Here is a 25,265-nt window from a genome sequence, read left to right on the forward strand (position 1 = left end):
CTGCTCCCACCTCTGTCAAAACCAGGTGGTTCTATTGTTACTTCAGCCAAGGATAAAGCCAACCTGCTAGCAACCCATTTCTCTTCCAACTCATGTATTAATGATCTTGGTAAAACAACTCCCACCATGCTCCATTCAATGGCTCCTATGGTCTTCCGTCAAAAGGATGTGAGAAGGATTTTGACGAATCTTGATGCTAAGAAAGCTCCAGTCCTGATGGTATTTCTCCACTTGTTCTCAAAACCTATGTTGCCAAACTTACTGCTGTTCTTTGCTGCCTTTTTTCACTTTCTTATTCCAAAGGTGTTTTTCCTTCTGCTTGGAAATTTGCTCATATCCTGTGAGTTCCTAAAAAAGGGTGACACATCACTCCCATCCAATTATCATCAATTGCAATTACTTCTACTCTTTCTAAAGTAATGGAGAAATCAATTAACCACCAACTCTTAAACTACCTAGAAACCTTCTGTCTTATCAACGATCGTTAGTATGGATTCTGTCAGTGTCTATCTACTGGTGATATTCTGGCTTATAAAAAGTAAAGTGGAGCCATTATCAACCCACTGCAGGATGGAAGCCTCCTTAACAATTCATGCTGAGGGAAAAATAGACCATAATCTGCCACGCTGGTCCAGTGCGGGTTGGCAGATCGATTCTATTACCCATTTATGGACAAATTCAATGGAAAAGTTTGGTGAAATACAAGCAGTTGCTCTTGACATCTCAAAGGCTTTTGATGGTGTTTGGCATAAAAGTCTTCTAAACAAGCTTCCATCTTATGGTTTGCCAACTGTTTTTTGCAATTGGTTATCCAGTTTTCTCTCTGACTGCTCTCTGAGGGTGATGGTAGATGGCTCTGTCTTCTAATTTCTCCACTAATGCTGGTGTCCCCCAAGGTTCAAGTTCTTTTCCCCACACCTTTCCTCTTGCATATTAATGACCTTCTTCCATTGGCCGGAAATCATATCTATAGTTTTGCTGATAATAGCACATTGCATTCCACTTTGAGAAACGTCGCCCTACTCAATCGGCTTCAACTTCTCGAATATCCGCTACCAATTCATTAAATGCCGATCTCCAATGGGGCAAAGACAACGTAGTTGATTTCAATCCTTCTAAAACTCAGTCTTGTCTTATATCTGGCAAAAACGATTCTTCTGCTCCTTTGCTTATCTTTGGTGCCACTCTGATTTCTAGGCAAAATGATATATCTGTTTTGGGGATTACCCTGACTTCTAATCTCTCTTGACACAAGCACATTACAAATATTGCTTCCTCTGCATCTAAAAAACTTGGTTTTCTCTTTCACTCTTGACATTACTTTCCTTCCAAACAGCTGTTCACTCTGTACAAATTGCAAACCCACCCTATCATGGAATATTGTTCCCACATCTGTGGCGGTGCCCCCAAAACCTCTTTCAGGCCAATTAATGACTCATCCCTAACAGAGTCTCTCCACTCTGTCTTATAGATGTTCTGTTTCTGCTGCATGCCTTTTCTATAGATACTTTCACGGGCACTGTTCTTCTGAATTGGCTTATATTAATCCCTACCTTCTTTCAGAGCAGTCTGAATACATGCCGAAACCAGTCAACATCCTTTTATTCTCCAACTTCAAACTCACAGAACCAACTTTTCTTCTTCCTCATTTATTCATTCAACTTCCTGTTATCTGGAACAACTTTCCTTCATATGTATTTCCTAAAAATTCCAATTCAAGTAATTTTGAAGTCTAATGTCAACAAATATCTTCTTTGATCTTCTCAACCTGCAACCCATGCACAGTACTAAGTACTATAGGTTCTAATACCTCACAATGCCTGCATTGTGCCAATTTTGTGGAGATGGATGCTTTACAAGTATACTCCTAAATATACAAGTATATATACAATATTATATTATTATTATATTATATATACAATATTATAATTACAAGTATCCATAAATATATAAGTATACTTTTGTTGTTGTTTTTTTTTTGGCACATCTTAATTCATATTGCACCAGTATCCTCTGTTTAGAACTCTAAAAAAAGAGTGCTAAGTGGAGGAGATTTATCCATAGCAAATAATGTAAATAATTTTAACTGGTTGGCATGAGTAGTTTTCCTGGCCAATTTTAAGGCATACACAAAAATACAATATATGTTCAAGAAAATTTACTTTAAAAATTACGGAAACTTATATGTATACCGGTATTTATGTAAGTTACAATAACAGCTTGCAATACTGTTAATTTTCAGATCAGTCAAAACTGCTAGATGTAATTTAAATCTAATGTGCTCCTGAATCCATTCTTTTAGAATGCCCAATTTAATTTTTAATTACAAGTTTTTCCCAATAGCTTTTCACTTTCTTCCCATTATTAGCACTAGCTGAGTCATTGATCTTTTTGAGGAATTTTATAAAGATGGTTGAACTACGTACAATATAAACTAAAATCAATCACATGGACACAATATGCATATAAACAATACACAAACCAGAACTTATAGGGAAAACAAAACTAAACTGAAAACAACATTTCTGAATGGTGCTACTGAGTAGTGTGCAGATAAAAGCAATTCTGTGTTAGAAAAAAGGCAGTTCCTAAAGAGAAGTTCTATAAAAAACTTTCAGTAAACTTCATTTAATTAGAAATTATGACCAAGTGTTCCTTTTTCTGTAACACTGATGGCCAGGAGGATGTATAAAGTGTATATATTTTGATATGCAAGAAATGTTCTTTTCCAGTGTCTGTTTTGATATGTATTTTACTTATAACACTGAATGACTGTAGTTTGCAGCTGTAAACCTAAGAAAATTTTGCCAGTGTGAATAGCTAAAAAAAAATTAACACACAGATGTAAATTATCCACAGACTAAACCACTTTAGAGGCAATAAACAGACAGATTTTTCAAAAATTTTCCTTATCATAAATTGGAAATGCTTTGCAGCATTCCCAGTTAGCCAGTACTTCAGTCATTTTCTCATTAATTACAGTATCAGTTCAAAGTACATTTACAGGAACTCCCTGACTTACATAGTATTCGATTTACGGAAATTCGACTTTATGCAAGTTTTTGCTGGCTGGTGCAAACTTAAAAAATTCGTGGAAACGTATTTTGCATTCCGTAGGAATAAATAGAGGTATCGTGAAAATATCGTAATGTGAACCCAATAACACACTGTTTTTTTTTTTTTTTTGTAATTCGTTCCAAGTCCTTAGAAGTTGGAAATTTTGCTATATTACTAAGCTATTTATCTCTCTAAAAGGTCACATTTATAATGGAAATTGCACTACGTTTTCATCTTTATCATATGTTCCCGTTATAAGAATCAATTTTGAATGCCTTTGTGATATTTTTCTAAAGCACGTTTCTGGAGGTCACGACCAAAAAAGCAATAAAAACAATCTGCACTGTCCGGTTTATTGGGCTTTTCTGTTAGTGCATCTAATTATAAACAGGTAGTAAATTCGATCTTATTGCATTTGCCATAATACCAATAGCTGCAATTGTGTGGGTTTTTATGTTATGGTGAAATTAGTTCCTTCCCCTTCACTGAAATCTTCAATCATATAAAAAAACAAATTTTCAGAAACTTCTCTTCATTCCTATTTAGGTATTACAATGATGAAGGGAAAGTGCAAGTGGCGTTAGTGCCACGAAACAAAACAAAATTGATTTAGAAATGAAGATGAAAATCATTAAGAAGTATGAAGCAGGACAAAATTTGTCATCTATTGCAAAGGAATTAGGTCTAGCTGCTTCAACAGTGAATACTATTTTAAAGGGCAGTGCACGTATAAAAGAACTTGTCAAAGGATCAATGATCAACAGGGATCACAAAACAGTGCTATATCGAAGATGGAACAGTTATTAATAATATGGATGGAAAATCAGATTCGAAAGCGAGTGCCCCTGATTCTAATGACTATTCAAGCAAAAGAAACAAGTATTTATAAAGACATTTAAGGATAACTATGGTGAACCCCAACCCAAGTTCGTGGCAAGCAATGGGTGGTTTAATAGGTTCAAGCATTGCGCTGGTTTCCACAACTGAAGATTTTGCAGCTACAGAAAATTTTGTGACATGTTGGAAAAAATTATTGATGAAGGCAGCTATTCAATGCAGCAAATTTTTAACGTTGACAAGACTGTATTGGGAAAAAATGCCGGATTGAACATACATTGCCAAAGAGGAAAATACAATGCCAGGTTTCAAGGCATCAAAAGATAGGGGGTCATGCTTTTGCTTGGGGCTAATGCAGCGGGAGATTACAGATTAAAACCACTGCTTGTGTACCAATCTGGAAATCCTTGTGCATTTAAGGGCATCAATAAAGCCACCCTACCCGTGCATTTCCAATCGATCCAAAGAGCATGGATAACAATATCTCTCTTTGAGGATTGGTTTAAATGCTGCTTCATTCCCGAGGTTGAAAAATATTGTAAAGACAATGACGTTCCTTTCAAGGTTTTGCTTCTATTAGATAATGCTCCTGGACATCCTACGCACTAGATGATTTCAATTCGAACGTGAAAGTCATATTTCTACCGGCAAACACAACTCCACTCATCCAACCTATGGATCAGGGTGTTATTTCGAATTTAAAAGCATACTATTTATGCGCAACATTTGCTCAGGCATTTTAAATTGTATGTTAAGAGACTGAAATTTTACAATATTTACCACGGCATCTTAAACATTAATAAGGTCTGGGCGGAAATTACTAAAAGTTGTTTAAATGGCACATGGAAGAAAATATGCCCATGGTATGTAAAAGGCATTGAAGGATTTGAAAAAGACGAATCATATGAAGAGGTTACAGATAAGATTGTAAAAGTTGCAGAGCTACTTCAGTTGGAGGTTGATGCCAAAGATGTGGAGGAGTTAATAGAGGAAGAAGAGAAGGAATTATCTAACAAAGAACTTATTGACTTGCAGGCAGCAATAATGAAAGAAGAAAATGCTGACGAAGCTCAAGATGAACCAAATAAGGAGCCGAGATGCTTCATCACCAGAGAGATGGCAATTGCATTTTGTGAAATTGCATTGGCAATGGCGAGATTTGAGAAGATGGATCCTGACAGCAAACGATTCTTAAAAGTTAACAGAGGGGTGAATGATATGCTTGCTAGCTACAAAGAAATCTACGATGAAAAGAAAAAAGCCACCATTCAGTCATCCATTAATATGTCCTTTCGTAAGGTTGAGCAGTTGACCCCTTCTAAATCTCCACAGCCTTCAACCTCTGCAGCGGCGTACTTATCAGCTGAAGACAGATTCTGGCAATGATGCTCGAGAGGAAAAACTTACTGATGTTATGCCTGTCTCTTCTTCATAATTTTGAAAAATTTTTAAATTGCACGCTTTTGTAATTTTTCCTGCGCATGAGATAAAAAATTGAATAAATACAATAAATAATTCTATTTACGGTGTTCGTTGAACATTTCTTTTTTTGATTCAATCAATTCAGCGAGCACAGTTGCAAGTGCTGCATAAGCATAGGGGAAATTCCAACTTACGTAGTGTTACACGGAACACAACACTTACGTAAGTCAGGGAGTTCCTGTATATCCCTTTGAAGGCAAGCATTGTGAATTACAGTTGATTGGAAAATTGAATTGAAGAGAGTTAAAATTTTTTTTTTTACTGATCTACAACCTGACTTGATGAAGAAAACCACATGTGGAGCATAGAATTATAGTTTGATATGCAATCCATGTTGAGAGAGTTTTAGGACTTCATTTCTTTATAGAAATGCTGGTTTTACAATGCCATTGAATACTTTTGAATTCTATGGGATGTGACTCTACTTCAGTAACAAATTTGAGTTTTCTTTCAATAGAGGTGAGGGGAGAATTAAATAGTCCATTTTATAAGCACAGCATAATTTAATTAGATGAAACAATGCCAAACAAGTGGATAGGAGTGGATATCTCCTCCTTTCTGTTATGACCTGAAAAGTATCAAGATAGTCTTCATTTTCATTTATTAATTTCATAATAGTAAGAAATGTATTAAAACAGCTGAAGATACTGATTTGTTTCTTTAAAACTTCCTTCTATGGAGACAATTAAAATTGATGGATTATAAATCAAATAAAAAATATTTTTATTAATGTACAAAATGTTGTTTACATACTACTTTTTGCTTATCACTGCACCAGTCAAGACCAACATCTAAGTAACATAACACTGAAGAATTAAGTGAAGCTACTTGATGAGTGCAGCAGAGTTAACTCTAGACAAATACAGTAGATACAAGTTCTGCTTTTTTTAAAAAAGCTTTACAAAATGCATTAGAATATCTACAGGCATGTTATACAGAGAACTAAATCAATAATTTCATTGCTATTTTGGTGAATTTATAAATTTTTTGCATATTTTCACAAAATGTATATTACTGTACGTTGATTATCACTGAAGGGTAATTTAATTGGACATTCGTTAGCAATCATTACAAGATTGCTAAGTCACATGATTATGCAAATAAGTCTCCCTCTTCTCACATCTTGTTTCATGATCTGGAGTTGCTAGTTGTTTTATACTTTAGTGTAAGCCTCATGTAATGTAAGCTATAAATAAACAAATGTTACTAGTTTATTTCTTCAAGGACTCAGATACTGCTGCCTCACTGTTCTAGAAAGAACTCGTTTTTGGTAATAGGAAATTTAATCTTCAGTATATATATGCTAAGGCACTATATTAATTTCATTAATAGTAGTAAGAAGTGAATTAAAACATCTGAAGATATTTTTTAGCACTTTTAATTTATTATTGAAAATATTTAAATAATTGCAAGTAACATTGAGGTTGCAATAAAATTTAAAAACTGAGAAATTCTCAATAAACGCACCAAGCACAACTCATTTAACAATGATATGACCCATTGTGCGTATGATAAACAAGTGGCAATGAATTAAAAAAACATGCTTTTTTGTAGAATAACTTCACCACGACACACACCTGAATTCAATCGGATGTAAAATTATTACTCAATGGCCTCCTTCCTTCAAAGACATAATTATGAATGGTTTGACGTATTTGCGATCGACAGTCAAGATCTCCCAACCTGACCACCAACATACAACTCTGAGTGCCAGAAGACATTATGTCTAATAATAAAATCGTTAAAAAGATTGCAGTGTATAAAAGTTAAAATCATAAATTAGTCAAAATAATTTAAACCAATTTTGAACAACTTCCTTCTTAAAGCAGACCAGGGTTTTTCGGCAGACTGCTTGGTCACAGGATAGAAGTAACATGAAGTAAGGTTAGTGGAAATTTCTAAAACATTCAAGGTTATTTAATATCTTGGTGCATGCACACAAATGACCATGAATCTGATATGAGAAATGGGTGACGTACTCATTGAGAACTCATCCAGAATCATAGCTCTTGTTTTTTATAATAATAATAATAATAATAATAATAATAATAAATATATATATATTTATTATTATTTTTTGAAAAATACCAGTGAGGTTCAGTGTGCTAATGAAACAAAAATAGTTGCAACACAGTCACAACTTGACAAGTGCTTCAATGCAGTTACTCTCTGAAAACTCTAAAATTTCTCTTTGAAAACTCTAGTAAAACTGTCTTTATAGTTAGGAAGGCAGAGAAAGTTTTCAGTCAATAACCATGAATCAGTAATTTTTCCACAAAGATTCCTTTTGTGTGGAACCTTTCAGGCTCCTTGCAACCACACTGCAGAGGTAATAATTAACAAAATTGACATATTTAATGTTACTTACTACTATTAATGAAATTAATATATGCCTTCTCGTATATTTACTGAAGATCCAATTTCCTATTACCAAAACTTTTAAACGACCAAAAGCGAGTTCTTTCTAGAACAGTGAGGCAGCAGTATGAGTCCTTGAAGAAATAAACTAGTAACATCTGTTTATTTATAGCTTACATTGCATGAGGTTTACACTAAAGAATAAAACAACTAGCAACTCCAGATCATGAAACAAGATGTACAAGGAGTGAGAAGAGGGTTGAGCTGGCAGTTTTTTTTTTTCTCTCCTTAGTAATATTTTTATAGTTCATTAAAAATGATAAATGTGATTTGAAAGAGCACCATTCTTTAAAACTTCTTTTCTACCCACATAAAAAAAATAGTCAATTTGCCTTTTGAACATATTTTTCATGCAATATGTATAAAGGCTGACAAACAGAGAGGACATATCATGTGCATGCACGCACATGCACAGTGGCATGGTGTTGGCGGGTAAGACACCACCGGTGGTTTCCCACAACTGTGCCGTCAGTACTCTTGTGAGGTAACAGAACTCTATAAATGCCAGAAGTGTGTAGTGTGTGGTTCTTCTGGCTACTTGGCTGCAGGACCTCTGGTGGGATTCCACATTGCCTGTCACCACAGGGAGATGAGCCAGGCAGTCCACTGATCTCTGGCTAGTCTCCACCAGGGATGCCTGAGTTTCCCAACAGACCAAGTTAAAAAAAAAAGAAAAAGGGGGATAGTTTAAAAGGAGATGCAAAACGTGGGAAGTATGGAGGACAAGGAAATAAGGTGTCCTCCTGATGAGGAAGATAGGGAGCGAGTAAAGGGTTGGTCTGATATCAAAGTCCCTTTTCTGACATGTCTTCTTATTTAGGACAAATATAGGTAGCCTGCTTCCTGCTGTTGACTGACACCCCTTGGAATCGGTTCCACAAGGTCATCTTCAACAGAAAGTGGGTTGGAATTCCCAATGAACTATGTCTGTATGCTCTATCCTAGAGGATACCAAGACCATCTTAAAGGAGGCACTGGACTACCACATTTACATGTATTAATCTTTAGGACAAGGAATTGAAATTGAAGATGATATTTATTTTAATTTTATTTGATATGTTTTACTTAGTTACAGGTGCTATTTATTTTAAAGCAAGATTAATTATAAATTATTTTTGACCTTTACATCTCAATTTTTCACCAGTACACTGCTTTTATGATAATATACCTTTAAGATTTTGTTTGCTTGTCAGGTGTTTTAGAAGGCATGGGTTTGAATTTCTTACAGGGATTTTTAGCTTAGGATTGTAGTTAAGTGGTCTAAGGCAGAGATACAGGGCTTTCCCCAGTGATATATTTTAGGTTCTTCATCCTGTAAAAAATTCAAGCCAACTTTGATAGACATAATTTATGCTGACTTATATTGAAGCTTTTATTGTTATATTTAGCTGCTCAAATAAATAAATATTACTGTCAGTGAAGTTCTTACTTTATATTTAATGGGGACTGTCCTTTCCCATCTAAGCTACCACCATGCAGTAGATGAGCCACAGTATAATAAGCCATGTATATTGTGGAATCAGAGAGAGATTCTATTAGCCATTCCTTATCCCAAGGTAGTTTAGAACCTGAAATTCCAATGTTATGCATACATCAATAATAAAAAAAAATAATAATTAGATCAGTTAAATAAAAGAAAGTAAATTTAATAAGTTTTGAGTCTTCCAAAGCAATTAGGTAAAATTATGTTTCAAAAGTCAATCTGTATTTTATGAAAGAACAAACTGGTAACATTAAAACAATAAAAATGCATATTCAGATACCTTACCAGCAGTGCATGGGGTACGTAAGATCAATCTTTAAAAGTCATTTTCACTACGCTTAAATTGAAAAAAAAAAAAAAAAAAAAGGTGTCAAATGCTTCAGGTATTGAGGAAAGTAGTTACTCAAAATATCTGAAGTGTTTTATACATGAAACTGCAATCGACATTAGAATAGCAGAACAAAATATGCCTAATATTTAGTTGCCAATAATTTGCTAATAGATTTAAACAATCTTTTATAAATTTATCCATAGTTATTATTATAATGAAATAGTACTTTTGAATTGAACATCATACCAGATAGGTCTAGAAAACTGGAATTTTTAAATGAGGAACGTTCACTGAAGAAATTTGCAACTGAACGTTTTGAAAGCCAGACACACTAAAATATAGGAATGAACACATATGCATTTTAGAAAACTTCTCATATCAATTAATGATGGATGAATGAATAGAAATATAGGAAAGGTATATGCCAGTTTGAGATAAGAGAATTTGCTTTATAGTACCTTGAAAGATACTTGAAAGTAGTAGTTGAAGGATTAAATCGTGCACAAACATTTTTGGACATTTCAATGTAATATCAACAAGTTACACCTGTAAATAAACAGATTGTCTTGAAACCCTATGGGGGATGCTGCCATCTAATTAATTGCATTTTAGTAATAGTAGCAGTTTTTGTATTTACAATAGTTTCAAAAATCAGTAAGGCAGGGGCTAGTCTTCCAAGACAATGTGGACTTGCACAAGTTGAAATTGAAGAAATTCTCTGGAATTTAGATCCAGAAGTTGATGAAACTGAATAAAACAATATATATAAGTGAGGAGGATATTAACACATCAAAAAAATGACAATAAGTTTATATTTTTAGTTTTAAAAAATTTCTTAAAATGTATTTTTGATTTACTATTCTGCTAGAAAGTAAAAATAGGGAAAAAAAATTTTAACATTTAAAAAAGCATTTATGTACAAAATCCAAATTACTCACAAAAACTCACTCAGTTTTTGTGAGTAATTTGAATTTTGCACCTGAAAATTCAAACAAAGGGTTAAAAATTTCTTGAGGTATAGAATAATTAAATTAATGTGTCAACTTTGCATATAACACATTTCCACAGTTGTGACATAAGTTTATTGTGTGTAAATTGCATGTATTCCTGTTTATGGGAGAATACATGCAACTTTCATTCAAAAATTCAAAACTGGTTAACTTGGTTTCTTCACTGTGTGAAGAAAAGCCAATAAAGAAAGTTCATTTTCATCAAGGTGGGATGACAGGTATAACCATTGTGTTAGTCACAAGGTCTGCAGTTCTTCCACATCACATAGAAAAGGTCCGGAAGAACTGTGATCATAGCTATTGTGGCAGCCAAAGGTGCCTTTACATGATAAGGAGTAGAGAAAGTTTAACAGAGGGGTCAGTTACTCACAAACCTGACTTCTCTCTTCTGAATTTTTAAGACTTCAGATTTGAGTATATTATCCCACATGTGGAAATAATTTAACAGTAGGACATTTTTAGTTTGTACAAAGTAAACAAAAAAATAATTCAAGAAGCAAAAGAAAAAAATAACGTTTCTCTGGATGCAAAAGTGGTACTTGTGATATGTTCATACCGAGAAATTAAACTTCGTTAAACGTGAAGTTTAATGCAAGGAAAGAAATAGTTACTTATTTATAAGTTAGTGCTATTGAAGATGAGAACAGGTGAAACAGGACCATTGTTGTAGATAATAAGAAAGTTTTAACTGATTAACTAGGTTACTTTCATAAATTCAATTTCAGAATAAGACAACTGTTTAATATTATATATATATATTTTTTACAGATACCTTGTCCTCCTGTCAACTTTTGCAAATTTGTTATCTCTAGTTTCATTCAGCTTGTGACAATTTTATTCTCTTTTATTTCTTTGTTAAAGCCTTATCATTGTATTTATGGTTTGGTTTGGATTTTATTGGCACATTAGCAACTAAGGCTGTATTTATGTAAACCCATCTAGCTTGGCTGTACTGAGGCACTGCCCATACTTTACTGGGTAGAAATAAATAATTTTTTAAATAAATATCTATCATACAGCAATATGATTGCCTTGTCCTGAAACAGGGCAGGACAGTCAAAAGTTTTCAGAATGCAGCCTATCATACATATACAGTAGTAGTAGTAGTGGCATGTGATGCAAGAAAGCAAGTGTATGAGTTTATGCAGAATCAGCCAAAAAAAAAAAAAAATCACACCATTCCCTCCAAATGTCTGTCCAGTTCCTCCTTAAATTTATTCAACCTATCAACTTCTACGACAGATGGAAGTTTGTTCCAGCAGTTAACCACCCGCTGGCTAAAGGCAAATTTCCGCACATCTATTCTACATCTGTCCGTTCTTAATTTGAATTTATGCCCCCTTAGGTTTGTAATCTGAACAAGTGGAAGGATCCCATCAGAATTCAGCATGCTCAACCAATTCAAGGCCTTATATACCTCAATCAGATCACCGCGCAGGTGCCTAGTCTCCAGCCACTGCAATTTGCAGAACTTAAGCCTCTCTTGGTAAGAGGATCCCTTCATTACCCTCACCAATCTTGTTGCGCTTCTCTGTACACGCTCAAGCAAATCTACATCCTTCCTAAAATGAGGCCTCCAGACCTGTACACAGTACTCAAGGCATGGCCTGACCATTGCCTTATACAGAGGGACAATCACCTCCTTTTCGCTGATAGCAAAATTCCTATATATCATTGACAAAACCCTGTGACTTCTGCCCTGGCAGCCTGTCTGCATTGCTCAGAAAACTTCATATCTGACTGCACAATCACTCCCAGGTATTTTTCATTTTCTACCACCTTAAGTGTAGTACAACACAGTTGGTACGTTTCTCTGGGGTTACTTCTACCCATATGCAGTACTTTGCATTTGTCAAGGTTAAACTTCAGTTGCCACTTCTTCGCCCATCTGCCCAAATTATCTAAATCTTGTTGCAGTAGCACACTGCCATTGCTGTCATTAACAACCCTGCCAACCTTTGTATCATCTGCAAACTTCGACATTAAGCCTGATATACCTTCATCAATATCATTGATAAATATACAAAACAACAGTGGACCCAACACCGAACCCTGTGGGACTCCACTAATAACATTAGTCCACGAAGAGCAGCACCCATTGATTACCACCCTCTGTCTTCTCCCACTTAACCATCCTTTTATCCATTGTAGCAACTTAACCTTAATACCATTCTGCTACAATTTGTACAATAGTCTTCCATGCGCAACAGTGTCAAAAGCTTTCCTGAAATCCAAATATATGATATCAAAATTATTTTTTGCATCCAGTTCCTTTGTAACCACATCATAATATCCTATCAAATTTGTCAGACAAGACTTTCCCTTAACAAACCCATGCTGTGTCTGAATTATTGCTGCAGTCTTGTCTAGATGATCCTGCAATGCATTTTTAACCAGTGACTCCATTATTTTACCCGGAACAGAAGTTAAACTAACTGGCTGTAATTACTCGTGTCACCCTTCGATCCCCCTTTGTGAATTGGGGATACATTTGCACATCTCCAGTCCGTGGGAATCTCCCCTGAGTCCAAGGATGCTCTCATAATTATGGCTAAGGGTTTGCTTAGTTGCTTTGCCGCCTCCTTTAATATAACTGGATAGATCCCATCCACACCAGGTGCTTTTCTTATGTTTAACTTCAACAATTTCTCCTCCACTTTGCTCTCAGTTATTACAAAATTTATTAAGTATCCTGCTACAATTTGATAACCTCCTGCCATTTTCAAACCTTAATAATTCCTCATGTGTGAATGTAGATGCAAAATACTCATTCAGTTTGTTTGCTATCTGAGCAGGATCATCAACAGTCGAACCATTGATGTCAAGTGGACCAATCAGATTCATCCCCTTCCTTTTAGAGGTTATATAAGTAAAGAAATCCTTGCTGTTTTTCTTAGCATCTTTTGGCAAGGATTTATCGTAATCTGCCTTCGCCTGCCTAACCTCCTTTGTAACCTGATTACAGACTAGCTTATATTCTGAGTCACTTGATAATTTATATGCATTCCATGCATTTTTCTTCTCTGTTACGAGTCTCATTAGTTCATTTGATAACCATTTAGGCCTAAACCTTGAACGATATTTCTTAATAGGTATGAAACTTTTAGTAGCATCCACGATTAATTCCTTGAATGCTTCCCACTTAGAATTTATTGTTGATAACATCGTCAGTTGATCCCACTGTACAGAATTTAAAAACTTTCTGAGACCACCGTACTCACCTTTACGGAAGCAAAAACCCTTTCCTTTACCCCTGATGGTAATTAAATCTTTAAGTAAATCCCCCATCAGTACACTGTGATCACTGCCACCTAGTGGTTCCTCTATCTGCAGATTCTTAATGTATGAATAATCACTGCTGATAATCAGATCAAGAGTATTACTCTCTCTGGTTGCCTCTCGAACATGCTGCTGCAGAAAACATATATATATATATATATATATAAAGTTGATCACTGGTGACGCTTGGCCAGAACATTTTGCGATATCAAATATTCTAAGAAGCTGTTATGTGTCCAGAACTAGAATCACAATATGAAGGTCAATGTGGCAATAAACGTATTCTGCAAAGCTTTGAGAGGAATTCAGCTCAGTATCTATAGAAGCATCTAAAGATGGGAGTAAACAAGATAACTATCACTAAAAATTAATTATGCTAGATACACATTTGCACATAAAATTAGCTGATACACACAAGAACTGGACTACAGATGTTTGTTTGTTTGTTATTTGGTTTTTAGGAGCATTAGCAACTAAGGCCATATTGCTCTGTTGGACTACAGAACTATCAAAACTCATTAATTCCTTACAACATCATATTTGGACAATTATATGAAAGAAAAATACAACTCTGCAGATTTTGCTGTAATAACAGAATTTCTCTGATTTCAAGGATGATTTCTTAACAAGGTGTATTATATCTTGGTAGAATAGTACATGATATTTTAAATTTCATAAGAATTATTTTAATAACATATTCACCTAAACCATATGACCTGGAACAAGCATGTTCATGAAGCCAATCTAAAGTAGCACGAAAATTTTTTCTCACTTCATCAGAATGTGTTTCCATTTGTTCCAATGCGTTTAGAGCTTGTGATTTCCAAACAGGTTCTCCATAATTAAGAAACCTTAAGAGAAAAATAATAATCAAATAAAAAATAAATAAAATATTAATTAAGAGGAGGGAGCAAAGCAAATTGTGTTAATTTATTACCAACTGAATTACTATGCTTATCATGATAATGACCAAAACTTCTGATACAATTATGAAGGGCATAACTAAATCACACAGCTACACTAAATAAAATACAAATGTTTCACACTGAATATAATTAGCAAAAGGATTTATACAATTTTTTTAAAACCCAAACACTTTATACTAATAAACTTAAACAAAAACATATACAGGGCTTTCCAATAGTAACGCTCGATTTTTGTAACACAATAAAACAAATTGTGAGAGTGATAGTGATCTATTTTTATTTTTATTATGAAGTATATGTGTTAACATTATGTTTTAAAAATTATATCAGATAAATGTCCGCCGCGGCTTTGTCTGGTTTGGTTAATCCTGGATACCCAATTGGTGATGACGTTATCGCATAAAAGTGGCTCAATTTCAGCAATAACACGCCTAATGATGGCCTTTAGCACCGTCTTGCTGAAACCAAATGTTTGTTAGATCGATTCCATCCACTGCCACAGACCCAGTTGCTTCGAATTTGTTTATTAAACGGCGAATTGTGGATTCTGAAGGACGTTCGTCGACACCATAAACTGCACGGAGTGCACGAAACGTTTGACGAATAGAACATTGGTTTTGATAATAATTTTTTACAATTTCGACTCGTTGCTCAGTCGTGTAACACTCCATAATAAAATGCAGAGACTAACTGAATACGGCTACCAAAGATACCACCTGTGTGACTGTCGACTTCGTCATGCGCTGTTGCCAAACATCGAGCGTTACTATTGGAAAACCCTTTATATATCAACCTCTTCTAATTTTCTGTTTTACTCAATATGGTATGAGTGCTACAGTCACTGAATCAGAAATAGAGGTTTAGAGGTTTTCGAATATAACTGCAATTTCCAAGTGGCATAGATGCACAACCAATCTCAAAGAGTTATCAAGAAATGGCTTCCAGAAATGCTTCTATGAGTGGGTTCAATGATGGCACAAGTGTATATACTTCGAAGGAGATTATATTAAAAAGAGAGTACCAGCAGACCTCAGTGACAAGAATTAAAATTAAAGTAAGTCCATTCTGCAAATTAAATGATTAACTGGAGTACAAATGGAAAATATCAAAGGAAATTATAATGGCCTGAGATATAATTTCAGTTAACTTCAAGTAGGAGCAGGTGAAATTTCTAAGGGATATATGTGCTAAATGTGAAATGTTTCAGAACATAATTAAAGATACATATTTTGTGCATTTTAAAAAATGTAATACAAGGTGAAAAAGGAAACAGATGACTAAAGAATTGACAAACTTGATATTTGAAGAGAAGCTGCTTATGATATTTATAGATCATAATCTAAAAACATTATAAGCAGCTTCTCTTAACATTCTAATTTCTCTCAACTTTAACAGTCTCTAGATAATTATCTAGAGACTGTTAAATATGGAATTTATGGTAGTAGTTTGTAATCAGGTTAAGATATCTGAGAAGGCTAAGGCAGATTATAAAACGGATTTGGCAAAGGACCCAAGGAAATCAAATGGTTCTTGTATAAGTGAAGGAAATTTAACCCTCCCACACCATTTGTTAGTCAGAATATTCCACTATAAAAATATGTTAACAACATTGAATACTCTGAAAAAATCTGGCACCATTCATTAAAAATACTATTATTCTGAAATTTAATATTTAAAATGAACTTTGTTCTTCAGTTAACACCTAAAAATTCTTTTACCCCTTCCTTTGCAAAAAAAAAAAAAAACAAAAAAAAAAAAAAAAACCACATTACACTTACCATTGATCGCAGAGTGCAACAACACATTCATCTCCAGATCGTGATATTACTTGTTTTTCTGGTTCCATATATAAACATGCTTCATTCTGAAATGAATGAAAAGAGAGAGGGATATCAGGATTTTAAGCTTCCTCTTTTGCACACAAGAACTAAATGGTTATTAAAGACAAAAATAATGCACAAGATGAAATTATATACCCAGCTCTCACAGTATTTCATCATATGTTTATACAGATATGAATTTAACAAAATCAGAATTCAATTCTGCCAAAAATCAGGATAAGTAATCATTCTCAATTTACCCCTATCACTAGTATGTACATACAGAGTATTTCAATTAAAAAGGAGTGAGTTTATCTCACTTATTTTTAGGTTTAAGCTAAAATTTTTGTCTGGACCTCTTTCTTCATATTTGGGCTGAAATTTTTTAATTTGATGCTAAAATTGCATCATTTATTAATGATACTGATGGGGGTATATCAGGCTTAATGCCTAAGTTTGCAGATTATACAAAGGCTGGCAGGGTGGTTAATGACAGTAATGAAGCTATGCTGCTATAACAAGGTCTAGAAAAATTTTAAAAAAATTAAATATTATCATTCAGATTTTATGATCTCTAAATTAATTTTTCCTAATTAACTACTTTTTTGTTAATGGGGAAGTTGTTCCCTGGCCTATGTTTTGTCTAAAAACTTCACTGATGTATTTCTGAATGAACGTGAAGCAATTTTATTTGAAGAAAAAGCAAAAAAAACAAATACAGCAGAAGTATGAGGAGAAGCAACATAACTGATATCATTTAGCTAAATACATTTACTGAAGAGTGAACATCACACACAACCATTATATGCATATTTTATTATTATTTTTTTAAAAATTAAAATAAAATAGATTTATGTTCATTTTAAAAATACTCCAGCACCATTTATAGATGGAGAATTTTTTCCCATTGAGAAAAAAGTAGCTGATTGGGCAAAATTTCAATTTAGAAATCATAAAATCTAAACAATAATATGCAATTCAAACATACAAAAAAGTACAGGCAAAAAATTTTCTAAATCTAAAAACAAGTAATAGATCCCAGTGCTTTTTAATTGGCAGTCTATATATATACATTTTTAAGCATCTGGGTGCAGAAAAGATGTACATATATGTTTCAAGGTAATTTCAACTACACGTCCATTATTATATAGATTCTCTTGAAACTTTGCAGAGATTATCCTTCGGACTCAGGGGAAGTCACTGTGGCAAGAAATGTGCAAATGTATCTCCAATTCACAAAGAGGATCAAAGGCTTATTGAATAATTATAGACCTGTTAACTTAACTTTTGTTCCAGGGAAATAATGGACTTACTGGTTAAAGAAGTAATGCAGGACCATCTAGACAAGAGTGCAGTTATACTTCAGTCACAGCATGAGTTTGTTGAGGGGAGATCTTGTCTGACCAATTTGATTGGGTACTATGATGCAGTGACAAAGGAATTAAGTGCAAAAAATAATTTTCATATCATATACGTGGATTTCAGAAAAGCTTTCATACTGCTGTACAAATTGGACCAGTGTGTCAATTACAGGAAAGTTATTAATGTCTAAGTTTGCAGATGATACAAAGGCTGGCAGGGTGATTAATGACAGTAATGAAGCTATGCTGCAACAACAAGGTCTAGAAAAATTAGGCAGATAGGCTGAGAAATGGCAATTGAAGTTTAACATTAACAAATGCAAGGTAGTGCATATGGGTATCAATAATCCCAGAGTAACATATCAACTACACTCAGGATAGTAGAAAATGAAAAGAACCTCGGATAAATGCAGTCTGATATGAAGTTCTCTTGGCAGTGCAGACAGGTTTTGGGGTTTTGTCAATGATATACAGGAATTTTTCCAACAGGTATAAGGAGGTGATTATCCCATTGTACAAGGCAATGGTGAGGCTATACCTTGAGTACTGTATACAAGTCTGGAGGCTTCATTTTAAGAAGAATATAGAACTGCTAGAAGATGTACAGAGAAGGGCAACAAGATTAGTGAGGAGGGGACAAAGGAGTGCTCTTACCAAGAAAGGTTTCAGTTCTTCAAAGTGCAGCATCTGGAGAATAGGCACCTGCAAGGTAATTTGCTTGAGGTGTTTAAGGCTTGAGCAAAATTAATGCTGGGATTCTTCCTCTTGCTCAGACTATGCACATGAGGGGCATAAATTCAAATTGAGGAAGGATGGTTGATTGCTGGAACAAACACATCCACTATTGTGGAAGGGGATAGTTTGAATGAATTCAAAGAACTAGATAAACTATTGGATGGGATGGATAGATGAAATGGGATTTTTTTTTTTTTTTTGCTTGATACTGTATAAAGCTTGCTTTCTTGCATTATTTTCCACTATTAATACTAATACTAACTCGCTGTCCTTATCTATGTTTGCAATTAACCATCTAGCAGCTGTAGAGAAAAAAAAACCCATAAGTGATGATATGTGGCACATTGACTTCATCAATTAGTTTTTTGGGAGAAGGTCAAAAATATCATTAGACACAACAATCTTGTTATTAAAAAAAAAAAAAACCCTAACAAAATAGATCCAAATCTTAAGTGAAGCAGATAAAAAATTATGGAAATCAAAACTTACTTTCTGGAAATTTACCATGGGAACAGTTTTTTTTATCATTATTTAATAAATAATTACATAATGATGGACGTTGAAAGTGAATCAGTCTGGAGGAATACTGAAATTCATACTGATACAATTACATAATATTGGTGTAAACACACCATAGAAAACTCTTAAACAAAAAACTACGTTAGTAGTTTGAAGGGCATGATTTTATCTGTATCTCACATTGTGCTCTTCCTTCACAACGAGTCGCCATGTATTGCACTACCTCGAATAAGTAACACTTCACTAAAAGAGAAGACTATTGTTACTTATTCTCAGCGGGCACCACCACCACCCATATGACACTGTTTCAAGGCTTGTTTGTATATGTGTGGGATAATAACTCTACTATTCACTTGTCCCTATTAGACTTAGAAAAGGAAAGAGTAGAGGGAAAGTTATAGTAAGAGTGGAAGAAGAAAAATAACGGTGTAGAAGAAGAAAAGTAACGGTGTAGAAGAATGAAAGGGACAGTAACTCCTTCAACTGACACCACTCAAAAACTTATAAATTCCTCAAATAGACAACACTTTCCCAGTAGAGAAGACAGTTGCTACCTATTCTCGGAAACTCCATGAATATCAGGCTCCCCCTGGTGACTGTTTCAAGGCTAGTTGGCCTCTTCACAATCCAGTTGTGAAGATAATCCCACAATATGAGAGATGCCAGAAGGTGTACGTGATAATATTTAAGTAAAATTAAATGCAACAAGGCATCATATCTTTGAGAGTAGAATAATCTATATAATATTGATGCAAAAATACCATAGAAACTCTTAAACAAAAAAACTACATTAGTAATTTGAAGGGCATCATATTATCTGTATCTCATACTGTGCTCTTCCTTCACAATGAGTTGCAATGCACTGCACTACCTCGAATAAGTAAAGCTTCACTAAAAGAGAAGACTATTGTTACTTATTCTCAGTGGGCACCACCACCCAGACGGCACCGTTTCAAGGCATGTTGGCCTTTCACTTAATTTTACTTAAATATCATCACATACAACTTCTGAAATCTCTCAAATTGTGGGATTATCTTCACAACTGGATTGTCATGTCTGCAATACCAGAGTACCTGCCCACCCACCGATGAAAGGCCAACAAGCCTTGAAACGGTGCCATCTGGGTGGTGGTGCCCACTGAGAATAAGTAACAATAGTCTTCTCTTTTTTTGAAGCATTACTTATTCGAGGTAGTGCAATACATGGCAACTCGTTGTGAAGGAAGAGCACAATATGAGACAGATAAAATGATGTCCCTCAAACTACTAACGTAGTTTTTTGTTTAAGAGTTTTCTATGGTGTGCTTACACCAATATTATATAGATTAGTATACTCTTAGAGATATGATGCCTTGTTGCATTTAATTTTACTTGAATATTATCATGTACACCTTCTGGCATCTCTCATATTGTGGGATTATCTTCACAACTGGATTGTCATGTCTGCAGTACCAGGGTACCTGCCCACCCACCGATGAGCGGCCAACTAGCCTTGAAACAGTCACCAGGGAGAGCCTGATATTCATGGAGTTTCCGAGAATAGGTAGCAAGTCTTCTCTACTGGGGAAGCGTAGCCTATTTGAGGTATTTATAAGTTTTTGAGTGGTGTGAGTTGAAGGAATTACTGCCCCTTTCATTCTTCTACACCGTTTCTTTTCTTCTTCCACTCCTAATATATATAACTTTCCCCCTACTTTTTGCTTTTCTAAGTTTAATAGGGACAAGTGGATAGTAGAGTTATTATCCCACACATATACAAACAAGCCTTGAAACGGTCACCAGGGGGAACCTGATATTCACGGAGTTTCCGAGAATAGGTAACAAGTCTTCTCTACTGGGGAAGTATTTTGCCTATTCGAAGAATTTATGAGTTTCTGAGTGGTATGAGTTGAAGGAGTTACTGTCCTGTTCATTCTTCTACACCATTTCTTTTCTTCTTTAACTCCTACTATAACTTTCCCTCAACTTTTTGCTTTTCTAAGTCTAATAGGGACAAGTGGATAGTAGAATTATTATCCCACACATATACAAACAAGCCTTGAAATGGTGCTGTCTGGGTGGTGGTGGTGCCCACTGAGAATAAGTAACAATAGTCTTCTCTTTTAGTGAAGTGTTACTTATTTGAGGTAGTGAAATACATGGCAACTCGTTGTGAAGGTAGAGCACAATATGAGATACAGATAAAATGATGCCTTTCGAACTACTAACGTAGTTTTTGTTTAAGAGTTTTCTATGGTGTGTTTACACCAATATTATATAGATTATTATACGCAAAGATATGATGCCTTGTTGCATTTAATTTTACTTAAATGATACAATTATAATAATTTAAATTTTTTGCAGTTTTCAGCATATAAAAAACAACAAGAACACAAAATAACTTAAGTTTTTCATATTTTACTTGTGTTTATATGTTTCATGTGTTTTTTAGGTGAATAACAGATACAGTTTTCACAAATGGATGCACAAAATGAGGAAGAAATTATCTAGAATTCAGATCTAGAGGTTGACTGAATTAAGTAATAAACAAATAGATGTAGTGAGTAACAAAAAAGAAAGTAACAAAGACTTTTTTTATTTTTTATTATTTTTTTAAAAATTGTGATTTGATTTTTCTCAGTTTAATTCTGTTGGACAACAACATTGAAATCAGAACAAATTCATATTTAAAAACATTCATGCACAAAGTTTATTTTTATAAAATTTACATTCCACAGGAAACAATGCTAAGTCAACCACAAGCAAAAAAAAGTTACTACTCTGGGCAAACACATTCAGCTCACTGATTAAAGAGTTAATCTGAGAGCAATGCAGAAGCTGGAGGGATGGCAATTGATTTATTTTAAGGTTATGTTGTGCTCAGGCAGAAAAGAGTTCTGCCAAAAATGTTTATATATAGCAAACTTCGATTACAGGAAAACGATTTGTGATAAGCTGTCTCCAACTGAATAATTTCAATCAGTTATTATCAGGGTTATTTAATTCATGAAGATAATAAAAGAAAACAGACATGCACTATTTCTTCCATGATGTCAATCATGTGATATAAAGGTTAAAGGATATTTTTGAGGCAGATATGATGAGCTTAATTGAGGATTTATACACTGTGAAAAATCATGAATTATTTATTTTTACGTAATATACTTTTACCTATTTTTTATGAGAACTCCAAACAAGAAGGGTGTTAGAAATTATAGCACACAGTACTGTGCATGAGTTAAAAGCGAGAAAACAGAAGGTACATATTGACATTTGATTTAAATTTCTGTAGATTGCAATTTTCTGGAAATACATGAAGGAAGGTTGTTCCAGAGGATGGAAGCAGAGGGGATAAATGATAAAGTGTCCTAAGAGCAGGGGGAATGCCAATGGAAGTATTAACAGAAAAGGCAGACAGCAGAAACTGAATGTCTACAGTGTTCTCCGCAGAACATTTTGCCAGCTGGGTGGCATTATGAAGTACCGGGTGGGGAAGTGAATACTTTCGCAATATTATAAAATTTTCTGTTATTTATAAATGTTACTTAAGCGATCCAGAGCAAAACTTAATTGCATAATTTAACATTATATGCTCCTGTCACCTTGACCGCATAGTATGTTCGAATTAATACTGATCGAGATCAGTGAGCAGTACCATACAGTACCGCAAGGATTGTTTAAATTTTAGCCGGGCAGTCAGTTAAATTCACCAGGTGGTGCACCCATTCAATAGATCCTGGGGAGAACACTGGTCTATGAGACACAGAGAGAAGAGGCTTTGTAAGAAAGTCAGGTCTGCTATCTTTTGAATAGTCTTGAAGCGTGTAAGAGGTTTTGAGAACAGCAGCCTAGATTCAAAAAACAATATTCCATCATATTGATGTTATGGTATTAATGGTACAGCAGATTTCAGATTTGTACAAGATGAGTAGTTGTTTAGAATAAAGGCAACACCAAGAGCATAAAATAAAATTAAGTTTTCAAATGCAGAGGAAGCAATATTTGAGATGTACTTAGAAGTAAAGGAAATCCAAAATAGATACGCGGCCTTGTCTAGAAATCTGAGTGTTATTGATAATGGGCATAGTAGTTTGTTTGTTTGTTTGTTGATTGATTGAGTTTTATTGGCGCAAGTGTTTGTTTGTTATTTGTTTTTTTTAGGAGCATTAGCAACTAAGGCCATATTGCTCCGAGGATATGCGGTGGTCATTCCCTGACCTTTCCGCATCCTCTGTATTTGGTGGGCACGGGTTCGAACCCTGGTCTAATCAAGAAGTGTGTGCTACGCACTGCTGCTCCTGCCCACCTGGCTATGGAGGCACCCCTGCATTTCCAGTCCATTGAAGGTCATTAATATATAAGAAGAAAAGTGCAGGAGAAAGAACTGAACCTTGGAGAACACCAGCAATTAGGGGAGAAATTAGAAAAATGATAGTTGGCTACCACCACCTGCAATGAGCAGTTAGAGAAAAAGCTGGATGGATACATAATTGCAAAAAAAAAAAAAAAGGTCGGCAGTCCATTCATTAGATGGGATCTTGTTTAGAAGGCCTTCTGCCAAACACGATCGTTAGAGATGTTAAGAGTAACTGCTTGAGTTTCACAAAACTTTTCCATGCAATTTGTATAATACACACAATAACTGACAAGATAAAACACACGATAACTGATAAGATAATACACTACCATTCAATTACTATACAATTTAAAAGTAGAACAAGCATTAAGGGAAAACAAGGACTTAAATCAGCAATCAGGAGCAGTAATACAGAGAGACAAATGATAATAAATCTGAAGTATTGTGATGGCGTACTTATAAATAGCAGATGAATCACAAATTAGCAACACATACCCAATATCGTTCCTCATGAGGTAGAACATGCATTGAAGAAAATGAAGAATCAAAAAGCCCCAGGTGAAGATGAAGTTATTATTATTAGCCATATGGTGCAAGGAAGCCTGAGGCTTATGATGCACCAGCCAAAAAAAATTTCTGAACTACCCCGAGTGAGAGAGATAAAAGGGAATCACCAAGGAAGAGAAGAATGATGATATACAGCTCAGGACCCTGGGTGTACCAAGCCCACACTCACCAGATGTGACCCCCTGGGGTTAAAAGAAACAACACCATATTTTCTAGTCAAAGTGGCTTGAACTACACTCACTAAGGCAACGGATACTTATGCACCCACGCGGCCACTTAGCTGCGAAGTTCCTAAAAATCTTACTTTTGGAGGTGCCGGATATCGATCCCGGTACCTCTTGTATTCTAAGCGAGCACTCTACCATCTGAGCTGTGCTCTCTTGTAGAGTTGTTAAAATTAGGAGGAAGAGACATGATACAGAAACTGGCAAGGCTCTTCACAAACATTAGGAAAGGTGTGAGCTCAAGGAGTGGGATGGTGCACTCATAATTTTAGTATTAGCATTAGTAGAGGCATACGATGCAAGAAAGAAAGTTTATGCAGCATCAGCAGAAAAAAAAACCTCCCATTTCATCCACCCATTCATTCTAAATGCCTGTCCATCTCAGCCTTAAATTTATTTAGGTTATCAGCTTCCACAACAAAAGATGGAAGTCTGTTCCAGGACCAATCAACTACCTGCTGGCCAAATGCAAATTTCTGCACATCTATTCTACAACTATCTTTTCTCAATTTGAAACTGTGCCCCCTCAGGTTCTTAGTCTGAGCAAGAGGAAGAATCCCATCAGCATTCAGCTTGCTCAACCCATTCAAGGCCTTATACACCTCAATCAGATCACCTTGCAGGTGCCTACTCTCCAGGCACTGAAATTTGCAGAACATAAGCTTTTCTTGGTAAGAGCACTCCTTTGTTCCCCTCACCAAACTTGTTGCCCTTCTTTGTATTCGTTCTAGCAACTCTACATCATTCCTAAAATGAGGCCTCCAGACCTGTACACAGTACTCTAGAGGTGTGGTCTGACCATTGCCTTGTATAATGAGATAATCACCTCCCTGTCCCTGCTAGCAAAATTCCTATATATCATTGACAAGACTCCATTGACC

The 25,265-nt window shown here is 35.0% G+C and overlaps 1 protein-coding gene across 1 annotated transcript in view; it reads right to left on the bottom strand.

Annotated features, from left to right (window-relative positions):
- Positions 1-25,265, bottom strand: part of LeuRS (Leucyl-tRNA synthetase) — a 248,471-nt gene that overhangs the window by 86,415 nt on the left and 136,791 nt on the right. The window contains exons 14-16 of the mRNA XM_090379080.1: positions 16,602-16,687; positions 14,600-14,748; positions 9,224-9,362 (exon numbers count right to left, since the gene is read on the bottom strand). Coding sequence (XP_090235206.1) covers positions 9,224-9,362; positions 14,600-14,748; positions 16,602-16,687 — 374 coding nt within the window. The remainder of the gene's footprint in view (positions 1-9,223; positions 9,363-14,599; positions 14,749-16,601; positions 16,688-25,265) is intronic.

This window comes from Mastigoproctus giganteus, chromosome 8, assembly GCF_048544385.1.
Source record: "Mastigoproctus giganteus isolate SK-2022 chromosome 8, ASM4854438v1, whole genome shotgun sequence".
In the NCBI taxonomy this organism is placed as follows: Eukaryota; Metazoa; Arthropoda; class Arachnida; order Uropygi; family Thelyphonidae; genus Mastigoproctus; species Mastigoproctus giganteus.